Source organism: Equus caballus, chromosome 11, assembly GCF_041296265.1.
Source record: "Equus caballus isolate H_3958 breed thoroughbred chromosome 11, TB-T2T, whole genome shotgun sequence".
In the NCBI taxonomy this organism is placed as follows: Eukaryota; Metazoa; Chordata; class Mammalia; order Perissodactyla; family Equidae; genus Equus; species Equus caballus.
The window spans coordinates 21,963,696-21,975,524 of record NC_091694.1 but is presented as its reverse complement, the minus strand read 5'-3'; the positions used below and the strand labels follow the sequence as shown (position 1 = coordinate 21,975,524).

Genomic DNA, 11,829 nt, shown 5'->3' with positions numbered 1-11,829 from the left:
TTCTACTGCCTTTTTTGTTTCAATAGCATTAATTTCTGCTCTGATTTTTATTATTTCTGTCCTTCTTCTGACTTTGGGCTTTGTTTGTTCTTTTTCTAATTCAGTTAGGTGTAGTTTGAGATTGCTTATTTGGGCTTTTTCTTGTTTGTTAAGATGAGCCTGTATTGTGATGAATTTCCCTCTTAATATGGCTTTTGCTGCATCCTATATGAGTTGGTATGGTAGGTTTTGATTTTCGTTTGTCTCGAGATATTTTTTGATTTCCCCTTTAATTTCTTCAGTGATCCATTGCTTGTTCAATAGTGTGTTGTTTAGTTTCCACATCTTTGTCCTTTTTTCAGCTTTTTCCTTGCAATTAATTTCTAGCTTTATAGCATTGTGATTGGAAAAAATGCTTGTTATTATTTCAATCTTATTAAATTTACTGAGGCTTGCTTTGTTTCCCAACATGTGGTCTATTCTTGAGAATGTTCCGTGTGCACTTGAGAAGAATGTGTATTCTGCTGTTTTTTGATGGAGTGTTCTATATACGTCTATTAAGTCCATCTGGTCTAGCTTTTCATTTAATTCCACTGTTTCCTTGTTGCTTTTCTATGTGAATGATCTATCCATTGATGTGAGTGGAGTGTTGAGGTCCCTTACTATTATTGTGTTGTTATTATTAATGTCTTCTTTTAGGTTTGTTGATAGTTGCTTTATGTACTTTGGTGCTCCAGTGTTAGGTGCATAGATATTTATAAGTGTTATTTCTTCTCGATGCAATGTCCCTTTGATCATTATATACTCCCCCTCTTTGTCTCTCTTTATCTGTCTTATCTTGAAGTCTACTTTGTCTGATATAAGTATTGAAACATCTGCTTTCTTTTGTTTGTCATTAGCTTGGAGTCTCATCTTCCATCCCTTCACTTTGAGCCTGTGTTTGTCATTGGAGCTGAGATGTGTTTCCTGGAGGCAGCATGTTGTTGGGTCTTGTTCTTTAATCGATCTCACCACTCTGTGTCTTTTTATCAGAGAACTCAATCAATTTACGTTTAGGGTGATTATCAATATATGAGGGCTTAATGCTGCCATCTTGTCACTTGTTTTCCAGTTCTCCTGTATTTCCTTTGTTTCTTGTCTTGTGTATTTTGGTCTACCAATCGAGTTATGTAGTTTTTTATGGTGTGTTTCTTTGTTTTCTCCTTATTTATTGTTTGTGTCTCTGTTCTGCTTTTTTGTTTAGTGGTTACCCTGAGGTTTGTAGTCAAGCTCCTGTGGATAAGATTGTCCCTTTCTGATGGCCTCTAATTTCCTTAGACTAAACAGATTCAGTCCTTTTCCTCTTCCCCTCCTAAGTTGTTTTTCTCACATCTTATTTCATCCTGTGTTATGAGTTTGTGGTTAAAATGACAAGATTATCTTTGTTTTTGGTGTTTTTCCTTCCTTTTGTCTTTAATGCTATACTTGAGTATTTGCTATCCTGCTCTGATTCTGTCTAGCTATTTAACTCCTTATTCCATGCTTTATAACCCCTTTCTCCTCCCCTTTTTTTTCAGGTATGAGGGCCTTCTTGAGGATTTCTTGTAGGGGGGGTCTCATGGCTATGAACTCTCTTAGCTCATGTTTGTCTGGGAAAGTTTTTGTTTCTCCATCATATCTGAAGGATGTTTTTGCTGGATAGAGTATTCTTGGCTGAAAGTTTTTTTCCTTCAATGATTTGAATATGTCATTCCAGTCTCTCATAGCCTGTAAGGTTTCTACAGAGAAGTCTGCTGAAAGCCTGATGGGGATTCCTTTGTAGGTTATTTTCTTCTGCCTTGCTGCCCTTAGTATTTTTTCTTTGTCATTCAGTTTTGCCAGTTTCACTACTATATGCCTTGCAGTAGGCCTTTTTACATTGACCTGTTTAGGAGATCTGGTAGCCTCTTCCACATGGATTTCCTTCCCTAGGTTTGGGAAGTTCTCTGCTATTGTTTCTTTGAACAAGATTTCTGCTCCATTCTCCTTCTCTTCTTCTTGAATACCTATAATTCTTATGTTGCATTTCCTAATTGAGTTGGATGTTTCTTGGAGACTTTCTTCATTTCTTCTTAGTCTTCGTTCTCTCTCCACCTCCATCTGGAGCATTTCAACATGTCTATCTTCGCTTATACTGATACACTCATCTATGGTGTCCGCTTGAGCATTCAGGGAATCCATATTTTGTTTTATTTCTTCCATTGTCTCTTTCATCGCTAATATTTCTGATTGATTCTTCTTTATAGTTTCAATCTCTTTTGTGAAGTAGCTCCTGAACTTGTTGAATTGTTTCTCTACATTCTCTTTTACCTTGTTGAGTTTTTTTTTTTTTTTAAAGATTGGCGCCTGGGCTAACAACTGTTGCCAAACATTTTTTTTCCCTGCTTTATCTCCCCAAATCCCCCCGTACACAGTTGTATATCTTAGTTGCACGTCCTTCTAGTTGTGGGATGTGGGACGCCACCTCAACGTGGCCTGACGAGCGGTGCCATGTCCATGCCCATGCCCAGGATCTGAACCCTGGGCCGCCGCAGTGGAGCGCGCAAACTTAACCACTCGGCCACGGAGACAGCCCCCCTTGTTGAGTTTTTAAATGATAGCTGTTTTTAATTCTTTATCATTTAGATTACATGTTTCTGTGTCCTCAGGACTGATTTCTGGCTACTTGTCATTTTCTCTCTGGTCTGGAGAGCTAATATAGTGTTTGCTATTGCTAGATGGAGTGGCTCTGTTCTTTCTTATCCTGGAGTTATTTGGTTGCAGTTACTGCCTGTCACCACTGGGTGGGGGTCAAGAGCCATGTATTCTGAGCCCTCTGCCTTCAGCCAAAAATCCCAGGGGCTGGAGCCAGGCTGAGCAGGTGGCGGGAGGAGTGCTTTCTCCTCCATGATCTTGGGGTTTTCTCCCTCTGTTCTCACTGTCTGCTCTCCTGGGGTGTTGGCTTGATAAGGTCACCCCCCTGTGAAAGCTTTTGCCCTGGAAGAGGGCTTCCCTCTAGGCTGCAAGGGCCCTTGAGAGTCCTTGATGTTCCTGTGAACAAACGTCCCCTCCCCTGTTCCTTCCCTCTAGGAGGCCTCCTGTGGTCCTGATCGCAGTCTTTAGGGGAGGGACCGAAGATTTCTCTTACCTGGTTCCACCTCCTCTGAGGGGGGCCTCCAGCCTCTCTGCCCTCCATTGTATGGCTGTGTGGATCTCTCAGAATTTTTTGTGTTGTGTTTGGATGTCCTCTGTTGGAGTGGGGTTTTTTTTCATTGTATATCAGAGGGGAAAGATTTCTGAGAGACCTCACTCTGCCATGATGCTGACGTCACCAACCAGAAACAGCTCTTTTGATGGAAATGATAAAAAAGGAACTAAGCATAGGAAGATCTGGGGAAGAGCATTTCAGGCAGAGGGAGCAGCTAGAACAAGTCTCTGAGGCAGGAATGAACTTGTATTCAGGGAATAAAATGAAGGCAATCTGGTTAGGATGGAGGGTGGGGGTGAGAGCATAAGATATGAGTAGAGAGATAAGCAGGCCCAGCTCACATGGGGCCCTCTGGGCCATAGGAAAACATTTCATTTTATTCTATGGTGAAATAGGAAGCTATTGAAAGAAGGGCAGAAAGAGATCAAACGTTGTGTGTTTCTTTTAAAAGTCATTTTTACTGAGGTTCAATCATTGATGTGGGGGTAAATATTTAATAACTAGGGGCCAGCCTGGTGGCATACTGGTTAAGTTTGCATGCTCCGCTTCAGCAGCCTGGGGTTCGCTGGTTTGGATCCTGGGCATGGACCTATGCCTTGCTTGTCAAGCCATGCTGTGGCAGCATCCCACACAGAAGAGCTAGAAGGACTTACACCTGGGATATACAACTATGAACTGGGGCTTTCGGGAACAAAAAAAAGGAAGATTGGCAACAAGTTAGCTCATGGTCAATCTTTCTCATCAAAAAAGCCTGCCAAAAAAAAAACAAAAACAAAAAAAACCCACCCAAAACCCTTAAGATCAAAATGAGTAGAAAAAAAATTAATAACCAGCTCTCAGGGGAGGAGGGAGCCCTAATTTGCAGTGTTTGCCAATTTCTCTGGTGTAAATGTCTCCTCCATGGCTGCTTTCAAGCTATGAAAGTGACGTCACTAACGAGGACCTAGGAAGGGATGCAGAGAATAGGTTCTCGTGAGACACTAGAAGCAGCTCCCGCACACGTCTAGGTGTAATTTACAAATGCATATTAAAATTCACGCTTTCCAGGTGTACAGGTCTGTGAACTTTGACAGATGGATACACTGTGTGAAGGTTTGCCTTTGGAATCATCACTCCGATGAGGTAGGATTCGATGACAGGCGGGAGGAGTGCTGTAGATTGCTTCAGCATTTAGACAATTGCAAGATATTTTTTCCAGGTGGAATTTTCTCTAAGATTGTAATGTTTTTGTTTCACATAACCTGATGGGGGATATAATTAGGTATTCTGACTCTAGTGGCTTCTAGCTGAAATTCATTAGAGGAAGACAATACAAGTGATTCAAGGATAATGCTCATGCCCTTAAAGGATTCCATCATCTTTTTTGCTTAATATTTTCAGGTGGAGTCTGAAACCAAATTTTCATGGATAGAGTATCCTGAAATCAAATTTTCATGGACGTATTAGAATATGGATAATCCCTCCATAGAAGACTGAGAGTCAACTAAGTTTCTAGGGGTAGTATTTGATCTGAGTAAATTATTATTTATTTCCTTTCATTAGAGATGAATCCATTGATCAAGAGAGTTATAAACATCAAGTATACTTTGTAACACAAGTGGAGGACTCCATTAATAGAACTAGAATTCTAAATCAGAACTTTTGCTTCAATCTCCCTTACGTATAGAATATTATTTAAATATATATTCAAAAAGGAAGTGATATTTGAAAATTTATCATTGTAAATATTGAGCATTAAAAAATAAAAGCATTCATTGAGTACTTACTCCATAAGTGCACTTAACAATAATTTATTTGTTTAATTTTTATGATAACCACTTGAGAGGAGTACTATTATTATTTTATAAATGAACCTGAAATGTATACATTTTAGCTATATGTCATTATGTTACTATGTTATTATGTCAAAGTATGGCAAATTGGGATTTAGGTGGGAGTCTTTATTCCTTCTTCCTTTGTCTCACTTTGAATCATTGGGAAAGCCTCATGAAAATCCAGGGGGAAATCCGTTAATTATTTTTTTAAAAGTTTTCATATAAATGAAAAGTTGTTAGGTGTTCATACATCTGTACCACAGACACGAACATTTTACAGGTAAGACAACACCACAGTGATAACTTGCTAAAGGAAGAAAGTTTATTGAATACAAAGTATTGACCACATTTTCTGTAGGGTAATCAAATGAGTCATCATATTTGTATGTGACATTCTTCCAGATGAATGGGTAGAGACCCTGTTATTGATTGCCCAGACAGAGCTCATATTTCAGTAACAGAAAGACAAGAGGACAGACGTTTTTCTTAGACTTGCTCATTTTTCCAGACAGATATATAATGCCTTCTCTCCTTGGAAAGTATTTGGCATATGCTCTCCCTTGTGTCTCAACTTAATTGCTTTGAGATTTCTCTTCCAAGGAGTGGAGCCTGGTGGTAAGTATTTTGCTGCGTTGGTCTACCTCCTCGAGAACTTTCTTAACCACTATGGCTTTGGCCGGATCTAAAAATTAAAATTTAAAAGGAGATTTGAGAGAGTTGAAAAAAGATGAATAAAATCACAAATAGCTGAAATGTGGGAGCAACCCAACTGTCCATCAATGAATGAATGGATAAACAAAATATGGTCTATACATACAATGGAATATTAGCCTTAGAAAGGAAGGAAATTCTGACACGTGCTACAACATGAATGAATCTTGAGGATATTATGCTAAGTGAAATAAATCAGCCACAAAAAGACACATATTGTATGATTCCACTTATATGAGGTACCTAGAGTAGTCAAATTTATACATAGAGAAAGTGGAATGGAAGTTGCCAGGGGCTGGGAGGAGGAGGGAACCGGGAGCTATTGTTAATGGTATAGAGTTTCAGTTTTGCAAGATGAAAAGAGTTCTAGAGATGGATGGTGTTGAAGGTTGCACTACAATATGAATATACTTAATGCCACGGAACTGGACACTTAAAATGGTTAAGATAGTAAATTTTATGTTCTGTGTGTTTTACTGCAATAAAAAAATTGAAAAAAGGAATAAGAAATTATATCAATTAAAAGAATAATGGAATTTTTGTATAGGGTGGACTATGCAGTAGACATGATCTAGATTCATTTTTGATGAATTTTGCTTTCTTGGTTAGCTAAAACCATGATGAGATATTACTTTGTTTAAAATTAGCACACACATTACTAAAGTTAGACACACTATATATCTACTACAAATCTTTATTATATCTGTAAAGCCCTAGGAATACAAAAACAATCAAGCTGTGCATTGAAAATGAAGCAGTATAGTAAAACAGAATTTCACTTTAATTACCTTTGACTTGATTTCCCACATTTCCAGATCCATAATCTTTAGACTTGTAACCTCCAGACTTGCAAGCCCTGTGAACACATATTGTTGCAAACATCACAGAAGAGAGAGATTGAGAGAGAACCTCTTCCATTCTAGATTCACTCGGACGTTTTCTTTGGCTATTTGGCGAGAGCAGTTTCGGTGGGTTACACAGTTGAAACCACTCTGCTTTAGCATCAAGAGGTGATATTTTTCATTTCCATAACTTCAGTACAGGGAGTGCTGCATTTTGGTTCTGTAAGATGTTGCTAATTTGTACCTTGGCAGTAGCGTGCTATGTTTAGTATTTAGCATTCATGATATTAAATGTGCTCTTTTCAATTTATGTTCACTTCCCAGGGGTCTAAGTTTCAAGCAGATTTCAGTATATTACATCTTCCCTGTACATTATTGTGCTTACCCATCATCTCCACCGATGAGGAGACAGTAGGTCTCAATTTCTTTTTCCAGGTGGACCTTGATGTCCAGGAGCTGCTCGTACTCCAGCTTCTGGCCCTCCGTCTCGGTTCTGACCTGGTGCAGCTGCTCCTCCAGGGCCCCGATCTGAGCCTGGATCTGGGCGAGCTGAGCACAGTAGTTGCCTTCCGTCTCTGTCAGGGAGCACTCCAGGGAGTGTTTCTGTCAGAAAACAGTAAAGAACCTGAGACGGATATACAGATATGCAAGGATTTGGTTTGATATATGACTTTCTCCTCTTAACTTCGCCTTTACTGTAATTGTTTTAGATTTCACATTGACACAGTTAAGAAGGCTGTATAACACTCTTAAAAATGAGCAAATCTTTCTTTTTGGTAGAATAAGCCTAAAGACATTGGTGTTACCATTTTGGCTGCTCCCTATAAGCCCTATTCTTACGTTTTAAGATAATTCTATAAAAAATATGGATATATTCTGGACATAGGTAAGGGCTTTAAAACCAGCTGGCACATATTCAAAATGATAACCTAGGAGACCGTGAGAAACTGTCCTCCTCATACCGTGGCTAAGAGAGACTGAAGTTCAATCTCCAGCGTTTGCAGATTGCGCTTCATCTCAGTGAGCTCGTTCCGCGCTGAGGTCGTGGCCCCGACATCCTCAGAGATCTGCTGTTGCAGTGAAGCGCTCTGAAAAGGCGGAAGCGCGGGAGAAATCTGAGTTTTGTGAACGTCACTAAAAGGCAGAGGGATTGTTTTCTGGACGAGACTCACCTTCTCGTTGAACCAGGCCTCCGCGTCCCTGCGGTTCTGCTCGGCGAGGGCTTCGTACTCGGCCCGCATGTTGTTCAGCAGCAGCGTGAGGTCCACGCCGGGCGCCGCGTTCATCTCCACGTTCACGTTGCCGCCGGCCGCGCACTGCAGAACTTGCATCTCCTAGCGGCAGGAAAGTGTTCAGCCCGGCTATGCGGGGATCTCACAGAAAGTCCAGAAGCTTAGCTTTGGAAGGGCTCTTAGAGTTCATCTGGTTCCACCCCCCAGGCTGCGCAATGATCCCCCCACCCCCTACATTTTATATTTCCTGTCCAGCTGACATCACTTTCAACGACAGTGAACTCACTACTTCGGGAAGTAGTCTGTTTCTTTCTGGAAGAGTTTTAATTGCTTCAGAGCTCTTCTTGATTACGGCGAATCAAACCCCTGCTCTTATAATCCCACCCCAGTGGTTTTAGTTCTACTGTGCAGAAAAATTCTTAGTTACTTTTCCAAATGAAAGTCCTCAAGCTGTTTAAAATGAGTTATCCATTATCTCTTATTCTATTCCCTTATAGCTGAAATGTCTCCAACTTGGTGGACTGGTCTTTATGTCGCTTAGAGATCAGCTTTGATGTGTTCTCGATTCAGCTACATCCTGAACACAGCACGAACACGGTCGAAGGGCTGAGTGTGAACAATTCTGAACAATTGGAATATTATAAACAAATAAATATTTATGCTTATATATTTATATTTATTTATGGCTATAAACATATTTCTTTATTTACAATTAATAAAGGAAGAATATCATCCTCTAAAGAATCTTAGCTGTCTATTAAGCTTACACAGGGACGTTATAGTGTCACGATGGACTTTGGTGTCAGACAAACCTCTATGTGAATTCTAACTCTGCCCTGTGGTGGCTAGGTGAATTTCAGAAAGTTACTTAACTTCTTAAATCTCAATTTTCTTATCTGAAAGTTGAGGATAAAAAAAAAAACAACAATCCTTCTTTGGGTTGTTGAAAGATGTGAAAGAACTATCATAATAAGACCGACGGTACTACCTGGAATATAAATGCTAAGTGAACGCTAGTTATTGTGGTTATTATCAGCATCACAGAAGTTGGAATCGGTTTTGCAGTCAAAGTCTACATCTCCTTCCACCTGAGGTGTGTGCTGTTGGGACGCAGTGAGTCACTTCTAAGACCGGACGGCAGACCTCACTGCTAAGAGTGTGTACGTTGAAATAACACCGATTAGTTTATGTCTATGCTGCAGAAACTCTCCTCCCCACCCGTGTTCCAGACCCTGGATTGATTCTAATGACAATAATGAGGCTTTTTTTCCCTCCCTGCGCCGAGTCCCTCAGGCAATTCCTGTATCCTTTCCTCCCTGGTGGTCCCTATACCTTCTCTATTTCCAGATGGAGTTTTTACATCTGATTTATTGAAAACTTCCCCAGTTCAAGCAGAAAAAGAAAAAGATAAAAAAGATGCGTGTGGGTTTGCCTGTGAGTCATTAAAAAAATCAATTGCATTCAATTCATCAAAAATTTGTTGAGTAACTAACATGGGTTATAACCACACTTGAACCTGTATATTTATATAAATGTTGTTCTTATGTAGTTATGTTTACGAGACAGCCTCGTGACTAATCAAGTAACATTCTTAACTGGATCTCCTGCTTTAAGCCTTTGGCTTGACTATTGAAGTGTTTCGGTTGTTTAAAAATATCAAGTTCATTTTCAAAGAACAAAGGTATTCTCAGAAAACTGTGGTTCTGAAAGCAATCCCAAAGATGTGTTTGGAGTAGTGGCTATATGATCCGATTTAAAAGCTAGCTTACAATGGAGACCACTTTGGAAGTATCTTTATTTGGAGGTGTAAGTTTTTATATAACAGTTTAGTTTCACTTTCATTATTTTTATTCCATACCTATTAAGAACATGTGTTAATTACATATATTTAACGTATGTGTGGAGTAAATGTTTAAGTGTTTTAAATCTGCCACTGTTATATAGAAATTTAAACCTAGTTTTCTTAGGATGTCCTTAAAGTATATTTATTTTATCTAATTAGATGTAATCTCCTAAGTGGGCCATTTTAACTTAGCTATAATTACCTAGCCAAACACTGCTCTTGTCACTCTGATTGATCTAGAAAACATGATTCTTTTTTTTTCCCGTGGGAAACTCGATGAGAGAGCACAGGAGAATCTGCACAAATAGTTCATCACTTCCAAAGACGACCCAGGCCTCATGCCTGCCTCACAGTGGGTCTTTAGTACTAATTTCTTATTTAAGAAGTTGAGTACATTGTGTCCTGTCGGGTGGATAGTTTCTGCAGAGGGACAGCAGAATGTGGACAGTCAGCTCTTACCTCTTTGTGGTTCTTTTTGAGGTAAGTCATTTCCTCACTCAGGGTTTCGTACTGAATCTCCAGGTCTGTTCTGCACAGGGTTATTTCGTCCAGAACTCTGCGCAACCCATTGACGTCAGTCTCTACACTCTGGTGAAGAGCCAGCTCATTTTCATACCTTAAAGAGTGTTAATGATTTTCCAGTTTGTCACATGGCTGGAGAAATAGTCACCAATCAATGATCAAATGCTAGAATTCTATAATTTTGAAGGGGTAGATTTGGCCACAAGAGGCATTTTCAAAGTTTATTGTATAACAATTATTTTCTTTATTTTGAGGTATTTCTTTGACAGAAAAAGAACTAGGGTATTACACGCTGCTTTTATAGCAGTTCATACTTTATATTTCATAGCCGAAGAATAATAAAGTAATAAGTGTTTATTTTAAATCCAAGTATTTTACAGTTTTGGAATTAAAGTTGGAATTAAATTTAATGGAGGGATCAAAAAATGAATTCAATTTAATGCTTTGCATTAATCTCCATGAATTCTTTTACTCTGTGTGTCTACTTACTTGAGTCTGAAATCATCAGCTGTCAGCCTGGCATTATCGATCTGTAGAACAGCATTAGCGTTGCTGGTGGTGGAAGCGATAATCTAGAAATGGGGATTTCAACTTTTTAAAGGCAATGTATCACAACCAATAGAAAACAAAGAGTGTTTTCTTTTAAAGATTAGGAAATGAAAATAATAAAAATTAGTATAGTTCCTATCGATAGTCAGTGACATTTTTATCGAGAAGCTAACCAACTGAACCTACTTAGTGCTTATTTCCAAGGCTAAATTGAAATTTCCTTTAAGAAATTACAAGTAGGGCTGATAAATGTCCTTTGTATTCAGTGAAGAAAGGAAAAGAACATTTAGAAATAAAAGTACAGAAAAATGATTGCAAAGTATAATTTCTTACCTGATTTTTAAGATCATCGATTATCGGGAAATATCTACTATAGTCGTGATCGAGTCCCCGGCAAGAACCAGGTCCAAATTTCTCATACCAGCCCTTGATCTTCTGCTCCAGGTCAGCATTGGCCTCCTCCAGAGCACGCACATTCTCCAGGTAGGAGGCAAGGCGGTCGTTGAGGTTCTGCATGGTCACCTTCTCATTGCCAGAAAGGAGGCCCCCCTCATTCACAGTGAAGCCAGCACAGGAATTGCTCCCTGCTGCATTTCCTCCGGATGAGCTACCCCCAAAGGCACATGAGAAACCATTTCCAATTCCAGGTATGCTGCAAGTATTTCCAGCCCCAAAGCTGGCTCCCCCACCAGAGAGCCTGAGCGATCCTGTGGTGGGCCAGGGACCGGCCCTCCTGGATGCACTGGAAAGTCGGAGAGACATGGTTTCCAGGCAGGCGTGTTGCAGAGCTGTATTTGTGAAAGCCAGAATGGAGCGCCTTCTCGTCTCAGTGGTCTTGTTTGCCTTTTTATAGACAATTCTCAAGTGTATTCTGGATGAAATTCTGCCTACATAGAGTAAAACATGGCTTGCCAGCCTCAGCAAGTTAGCATAATTGGATGACTTTTCCTAATTAGTAACTAACTTTGCCAGGCTCAATTCTGTAGGAGGACAGTTGCCCTCAGGTTGGTGGTTATCTGAGAAATGGGTCTGGGTGGAGCAATTTCAGGTTCCTTACTACACTTCTAAATTGTGAGTGAGTCATTGTTCACTTCCCTCCTTAGAAGATAAAACTCGTCAGTCCACCACCCAA

General features: G+C 39.7%; 1 protein-coding gene across 1 annotated transcript; it reads right to left on the bottom strand.

The window, feature by feature from the left end:
• Positions 1 to 5,298: 5,298 nt before the first annotated feature.
• Positions 5,299 to 11,518, bottom strand: KRT25 (keratin 25). Its single transcript, NM_001346190.1, is given in 8 exon segments — positions 5,299 to 5,680; positions 6,498 to 6,565; positions 6,937 to 7,154; positions 7,514 to 7,639; positions 7,724 to 7,885; positions 10,086 to 10,242; positions 10,638 to 10,720; positions 11,031 to 11,518. Coding segments are annotated over 8 exon segments (1,353 nt in total). The 5' UTR covers positions 11,460 to 11,518; the 3' UTR covers positions 5,299 to 5,570.
• Positions 11,519 to 11,829: the final 311 nt, after the last annotated feature.